The sequence below is a fragment of the Electrophorus electricus genome, chromosome 7, assembly GCF_013358815.1.
Source record: "Electrophorus electricus isolate fEleEle1 chromosome 7, fEleEle1.pri, whole genome shotgun sequence".
NCBI classification, from domain to species: domain Eukaryota; kingdom Metazoa; phylum Chordata; class Actinopteri; order Gymnotiformes; family Gymnotidae; genus Electrophorus; species Electrophorus electricus.
The window spans coordinates 27,285,201-27,292,700 of NC_049541.1; the positions used below are offsets into that span (position 1 = coordinate 27,285,201).

The 7,500-nt window shown below is 46.9% G+C and overlaps 1 protein-coding gene across 1 annotated transcript in view; it reads right to left on the bottom strand.

Moving 5' to 3' along the window:
• Positions 1-7,500, bottom strand: part of rsrc1 (arginine/serine-rich coiled-coil 1) — a 119,895-nt gene that overhangs the window by 16,048 nt on the left and 96,347 nt on the right. The window contains exon 7 of the mRNA XM_035528646.1: positions 5,486-5,554. Within this exon, the coding sequence (XP_035384539.1) occupies positions 5,486-5,554 (69 nt within the window). The remainder of the gene's footprint in view (positions 1-5,485; positions 5,555-7,500) is intronic.

Below are 7,500 nucleotides of genomic sequence, written 5' to 3' on the forward strand. Positions count from 1 at the left end.
GGAAATGGGAAAGTGAGTCAGTACAGCTGCAGAGTTTTCTGACATTCGCACGCAGCCTGTAGCTTTAAAGCTACATCCGCAAGAAGTCAGAGATAAAAATATATATCTATATATCAAGGGGAAAAAACTTGGCACAGTTTCTCTCTGTGGGTTTTTTTCTCTTTTTGGATTTTCAAACAGCGCGTGGCCTTTGACAGCGAGGCTAAAATTCCTTTCAAGTTCCAATAGAACGTGGTTGTGTTAAACGAAGAACAGGAGGTGAGGTATTGATCCTCGCTGGGAGAAGTGGCCTGCTCACTGAGAGGAGGTCGAGGCACGCAGCGCAGCTCTGATAGCGCTGGAATCTCCATGCTTGCCAGAATCAAACGGCCCTTCGATCAGCCCTGGCTGTCCAACAGAAAGCCTCTCCTCGCTCCCGCCTCGTTGGCCCGCTTCCGTAGATCAGCCCGCTCTTTCTTGTCGGGCTGAACTCTGCCGTCCTGCTGGCCCTGTGATGGAGCGCGGTGACCCCAACCGCATAGGGGAAGGCGGCGACAGGCTTGTCCACAGAGAGGAGCTGGAGGAGCTTCTCCACGGGGAGGGACGCTTTGAAGAGACACATGGAGCACATGGTCTATTTCTGTCCTCCATGAAGAGGAGGCGGGGTGGAGCCTCCCAGCGCTAGGCAGGAGGGATGCGTGTTCCTTTATAAATAAATAAATAAATAACTAGACAAGGAAGAAAAAGGCCAGAGCTGTGAGGAGAGGAGAAGGGCGAGAGAGACCGGCGCGGGAAGCTGGCCAGCCGGAGACCTCGCACACCTTCAGCAGGGAGGTTTCCACGGAGAACGAAAAGGACCGACCACTGGGGCTCCCAAACCTCACGCTCATCTCATCTTTCCTCCTGTTCTAAATGTGATTTAGTGTTTGGAAACCTAAGCAATTACACTAATAAACTATATTGTTCACGTTGCAACAAGGTTATGCAAATTTGTGCAGAAAAACGAATAATTCTCAGGTTGCAAAGACTCATTTTTCTCAATGAAGAAAACTGGAGCTCTGTGGACATTACACGTAGCGATGAGCACATCCGTGATGGTACCGGTGAGATGCATCGTACTACAGGGGCTACATGGAGAAGATGTGAGGAGAAACAGGCAGGAGATTTACATCGGTGGAAGCCGTTCTGAAGCAGGTTTAGCGCTGAGGGTGAACCTGCTTCAGATCACACACAATGCGCCAAACCAGTCCAGTCCAGTACCACTCAACTCCACAGTGAAAATGCCTGTGGCAATGACCTCAGCAGTCAATCCCCGAGAACCACAGAGAAATATCGACAACATGCCCGACGCTGTGGGGTCCAGATGGCCAGCAGCAAATTAAAAAATGTTTCAGAATATTTCCCACCTGCGAGAGTGGATGATGTGTAGAGCCTACACTGGTAAACCCCCTCTGGGAGTGAGGGAACTCTATTGGGAGCTATAGTCAGGTTGAACTTAAGATTTTAAGGAAACCTCCCTGACTGATAAATCATATTTTCCAGAAAGCCTAAACACATTTACTGCAGTCATTTATATGTAAAGTCAAAGTCAACATGAGATACGGGTCTATCAGCACTGTACAGAGATGTAACGTTTACGTGAGATACGGGTCTATCAGCACTGTACAGAGATGTAACGTTTACGTGAGATACGGGTCTATCAGCACTGTACAGAGATGTAACGTTTACGTGAGATACGGGTCTATCAGCACTGTACAGAGATGTAACGTTTACGTGAGATACGGGTCTATCAGCACTGTACAGAGATGTAACGTTTACGTGAGATACGGGTCTATCAGCACTGTACAGAGATGTAACGTTTACGTGAGATACGGGTCTATCAGCACTGTACAGAGATGTAACGTTTACGTGAGATACGGGTCTATCAGCACTGTACAGAGATGTAACGTTTACGTGAGATACGGGTCTATCAGCACTGTACAGAGATGTAAAGTTTACGTGAGATACGGGCCTATCAGCACTGTACAGAGATGTAAAGTCTACGTGAGATACGGGCCTATCAGCACTGTACAGAGATGTAAAGTTTACATGAGATACAGGTCTGTATCTATATAGATAGCATATTTACAGTAAAGGCTGCAACTATAGTCTTAAATAAAGGAGGAACAAGGGCAACAAAACAAAATATTGATTGATACCTGAAACCAAAATCTCTTGCTCATCCACACACACACACACACACACACACACGCGCGCGCAATCACGCAAACACACACAGAGACACACACACAGGGAGTTAGATTTAGGTGTACAATATCACTAGATAATTTTCATTACTTGTATGATCTTTATCATAAAGTTCTTCACAGATTAGCCTTTAGTTCATAGATTCTCACAGATTACCCTCTCACAGCAGTATCAGCCTTTAGTTCATAGATTATCACAGATTACCCTCTCACAGCAGTATCAGCCTTTAGTTCATAGATTATCACAGATTACCCTCTCACAGCAGTATCAGTAATAGCAGTAACCCTAACAGTCTTTAGTTCATAGATTATCACAGATTACCCTCTCACAGCAGTATCAGTAATAGCAGTAACCCTAACTCTAACCCTAACAGCCTTTAGTTCATAGATTATCAGATTACCCTCTCACAGCAGTATCAGTAATAGCAGTAACCCTAACTCTAACCCTAACAGCCTTTAGTTCATAGATTATCACAGATTACCCTCTCACAGCAGTATCAGTAATAGCAGTAACCCTAACTCTAACCCTAACAGCCTTTAGTTCATAGATTATCACAGATTACCCTCTCACAGCAGTATCAGTAATAGCAGTAACCCTAACTCTAACCCTAACAGCCTTAAGTTCATACATTCTCAGACTATTATTATCGAGACCAGTCGACGACTCACCACCATATGCAAGATAAGCACGACCCGAGAAGCAGTCCAGTCTCTTTTAAACACCATTTACGTCTGATGGCTTCTCTTCACCCCATGCAGGAACATGTTCTCCGAGGACAGGAACTTCACGGGCGACTGTTCCCACGTGGCCTCCGTCCTGATCCGCTGTCACTCCTGCCGGTTGGTCTACAACCACGCCAACTACATTGGCCGCCAGCACGTCCTCAGGAGGGCGGGTACGCAGACTGCCTGGGCTTATGGGGGAGGAGCGGCTGGCCCAGGTCCTGCTGCCTGATCCCCGTGGTAGGACTTTAACTCTGACTTTAGAGGGAAGTCCTCGGGGTTACCACACAGACACGTCACAACTGCGTCGGTACCAGCGTGACCAGGGCTCGGTTCTCCTCTCAATCAGCTCGCGTACGAGCATCCGCACTACAGGAGCGGGATGTGGTGCTTCCAGCCCAGGAAGTACAGGACCTTCAGGGAGGTGATGGGAACAGGCCACATGAGGTTCAGGAGCATGAGACGCATCATGGACTCCTGGTATTAGACAAAACCGATCAGAACCTTCTCACTACGTGAAAATCAGCAAAGTTAAATAAAGAGTCTGGAACAATCACAAATAAGCAGGTTGCTGCATTGCTTTTTATAAAAGAAATCCAAAAGTCCAGAAGGTCAACCTCATGTATGTAAGAAGCCCACCAATCAGAAACAGTTTGTTGTCTTTTTACTGAGGGTAAAGGCATTCTGAATAATAAATATAACAACACTAAAATACAATCTTTAGCATTCCTGCCATGACCAGGGCAGGGTTAGAAACCACTGTGACCATTAGGTTGCGTCAAAAATACATCTTAGATTCTCGTCACAATACAAATGTTACGAAATGTCCACAGTAGATGGATTCATTCTTTCAGTCAACTGTTTTGGTGAGACAACTGCCATAAATGATGAACCATTAAGATTTTTGATGACAGTCTACCTGACCACATTACACGAGCAGGATGGACGCTGTTCAAATGGCTTGAAAATGTTTCGAAAAAATACATAAAATCAGTGTGAGAACTTTCTCTTGGACTGTTTTCCTGGTGTCAGGTGTGCCTGTCCCTCACCTAAACTCATCAGATACAGCTAGGCGTCAGGAACGGTTCTTCAAACGTGAAAAACACATTTAAGTGATCCTCAGTGTAATTCTTTAGAGTCTATATCTACTAGCCATTCTGTGGCCGCTGGTAAATTGTCCAATAACACACCAAACAGAGTTGTTCCTCTGAAGCTGTTTGGTATGTTGACTTTGTGTTTTGAAATAAGCATTCAGACGCCTTCAGTGACACACCCTGAACAGCTAGAAGCAATTAGGCTCTGGAAACAATACCCTGTCATCATAGTTAACAACACTGATGTGTTATTTAAAAATGAGGCTCCTTTGGGGCCATTAGTTGCCTCGGGATTTCAGATCACAAGTTTCATAAAAACGCCACTGATAAATTATTACAAGCGTTTAGGTTTTAAAGCTGTTTAAAGCTGCTAGTTATTGATGCTCTGGAAGCACAGAAAGTTGCAGACTTGGTAAAAGCAACCTACCATTGCACAACACACCTTGGCTCACTGAGACAAGGACGGCTGATGAAGAAAGCTGCGTCTCATACAGTCAAGAAAACGGCAGACGACAGAAAGTCTAATGAACTCATGTCTTAGCTAAAAGGTACACTGTAGTACTACAGAGTGTAGTGCGGCACACATATCGATGACTGCACGCTTTACTACATTTACAATAAATGTGAGTGACGATTCATATTTAAGGATTTATAACAGCCAATGGCCATCAACAATCTGTTTTAAACAGCAACTAAAAAAAAGCCTCTTTGGATAATCATAAAAGCTCCACACACACACACACACACCCACCCGCACACACACTCACCCACACCCACCCTCCCCCTCACACCACATATCCCAACAAATGCACACATGTACACACACACATACACACACACACCCACACTGCATACCCAAACAAATGCGCACATTTACACTCACCCCCCACCCACACAGACACACCCCGCTACCACGGAGAGAGTGTAATCAGGCCATCACAGGTTTCATTTTCTCATTCAGGGTTGCCCTACACCAGATCTGGACTTAATTTCATTATAGAATCTGAAGGGTTTTATTGCGCATATCACATTTTGTGGGTCTCAAGCAAATCGCTCCTGACTTCATTTAAGTGTGTGTGTGTGTGTGTGTGTGTGTGTGTGTGTGTGTGTGTGTGTGTGAGAGGAGAGCAGACGGGCCATATTTACTTTCTGCTGCACCTGGCACTTCCCTCTTTTTAAATCTCCATCTTCCTGTGTGTGTGTGTGTGTGTGTGTGGGGGGGGGGGGGGTATTCTAATCTTCTCACACCTCCGTCTTTATCGGTATCAGTTTACATTTTTCCTATAACGTGACAGCTCTTCTTCAAATGAGACTAAGTCAGGACCTTGAACTTAGAGAGGTCTGTCTGTCTGTGTCTGTCTGTCACCACCGGCGGTGATGGGTTACTAGATGCTAAAGTGAGTTACCTGCCTGTGATGATGAAGACGAGGTGAAGCTACTTACCCTCCTCCTTTATCTGTTTGGCCTCGGCTTCTTTCTGTTCCTTTGCTTTCATTACCTCGTCAGTTTTAGCTGTTAAGGGGAGAGAAAGAAAGAGAGTGAGTGAGTGAGTGAACAGCAGGCCTTCCTGTGCTACTCCGTCCACAGCTCAGTTCACTGCAGTAAACGCGGCATCATTTTAACGGCGTTTGTTGTTGTTGTTGTTGTTGTTGTTAGGACTAATAACTGCTGTTGGGTCACTCGTACTAAAGACTAGCTCGTTGTCATTATGTCGTTTTTACGGAGGGGTGCATGCCTGTTTGTGTCTACCTCTCACAACCGCTTTTCTATTCCAGCATTCACATCAAACGCTGTTTGTTGGCGCGCTAATTAAAAGCTTAAGAGAAATCCCGCCACTGAGGACATGCTGTTTTTGTGCGCGGGTCTTCTGACGATTCACTCAGGCTGTTGACTGCGCCCAACCCTCCGCATAATGAAGACGTTAGCGGAGATCAGGACTATCGTACGGAGAGTGGCGGCACTATCAATACAGCCGGTAAATTAATTACGCCTCTGTTCCTGAAGATCATTTATTCCGAGGCGCCCGTGTCTCCCAAGAGCAATCCGCGGTTATTGCCGTTTTAACCGCTGATGAGAACAGCCGTGCGAAATTGAGTCCCTTATAACATTACCCTCAATGAGTTTCAACTTTTTAAATAAAGAGGGAGGGAGACGCGGTAGGCGTAAGTGGATAACAGGTTCTGGCTGGACTGGGTTAGCCAGCACAGGGCTGCTTGGAAAGCCTGTGTGTTGTGCAGGTTACCTTTTAAACGTGAGAGCAGAAAGATGCAGTGAGATTGTGGCCTAGCTCAGAAAACTACCAGCAGTAAGCTTCATAAGTGATTTTCATAGTCTCTCTCTCACACACACACAAACAGAAAGACATTTAGTCACACACCCTCCCATTAGATAGCTAATCTAATACTAATCCATTCTGTTTTAACAAGCATTAAGCTTGTCTTCTTTTTCAGCACGCACGCACACACACACACACACACACACACACACACACACACACACACAGTGCTTGGGGCAGTGGAGCAAAATCAAACTGTTTGTCCATCTCTCATCTGTGGGGCCTCACGGGACGTCTGCCCCCACAAACAACAAGAGGAGGGGCCCTGTGTCTGTGTGTGTGAGGAGGGAGAGACAGAGAGAGAGAGAGAGAGCGAGAGCGAGAAGGGAGCCTCTGCAGAAGGCCTAGCAGCTCCAAACACCAGCACAAACACTAGTGGCTAGCACACATGTAGTGTGTGTGTGCGCGTGTGTGTGTGTGTAGGGAGGGGAATTGTGGTAGAGATGTTGAGTGTTATTAAAACTTTCTTTCTGGCTGTAATAAAGGCTGGAGTCTGATGGGGTGGAGTCTGATGAGGTGGGGGTGTTGGAGTCTGATGGGGTAGAGTCTGATGAGGTGGGGGGTGTTGGAGTCTGATGGGGTGGAGTCTGATGAGGTGGGGGGTGTTGGAGTCTGATGGGGTGGAGTCTGATGAGGTGGAGAGGTGTTGGAGTCTGATGGGGTGGAGTCTGATGAGGTGGAGAGGTGTTGGAGTCTGATGGGGTGGAGTCTGATGAGGTGGAGGGGTGTTGGAGTCTGATGGGGTGGAGTCTGATTAGGTGGGGGGTGTTGGAGTCTGATGGGGTGGAGTCTGATGAGGTGGAGGGGTGTTGGAGTCTGATGGGGTGGAGTCTGATGAGGTGGAGGGGTGTTGGAGTCTGATGGGGTGGAGTCTGATGAGGTGGGGGGTGTTGGAGTCTGATGGGGTGGAGTCTGATGAGGTGGGGGGGTGTTGGAGTCTGATGGAGTGGAGTCTGATGAGGTGGGGGGGTGTTGGAGTCTGATGGAGTGGAGTCTGATGAGGTGGGGGGTGTTGGAGTCTGATGGGGTGGAGTCTGATGAGGTGGAGGGGTGTTGGAGTCTGATGGGGTGGAGTCTGATGAGGTGAGGTGGTGTTGGAGTCTGATGGGGTGGAGTCTGATTA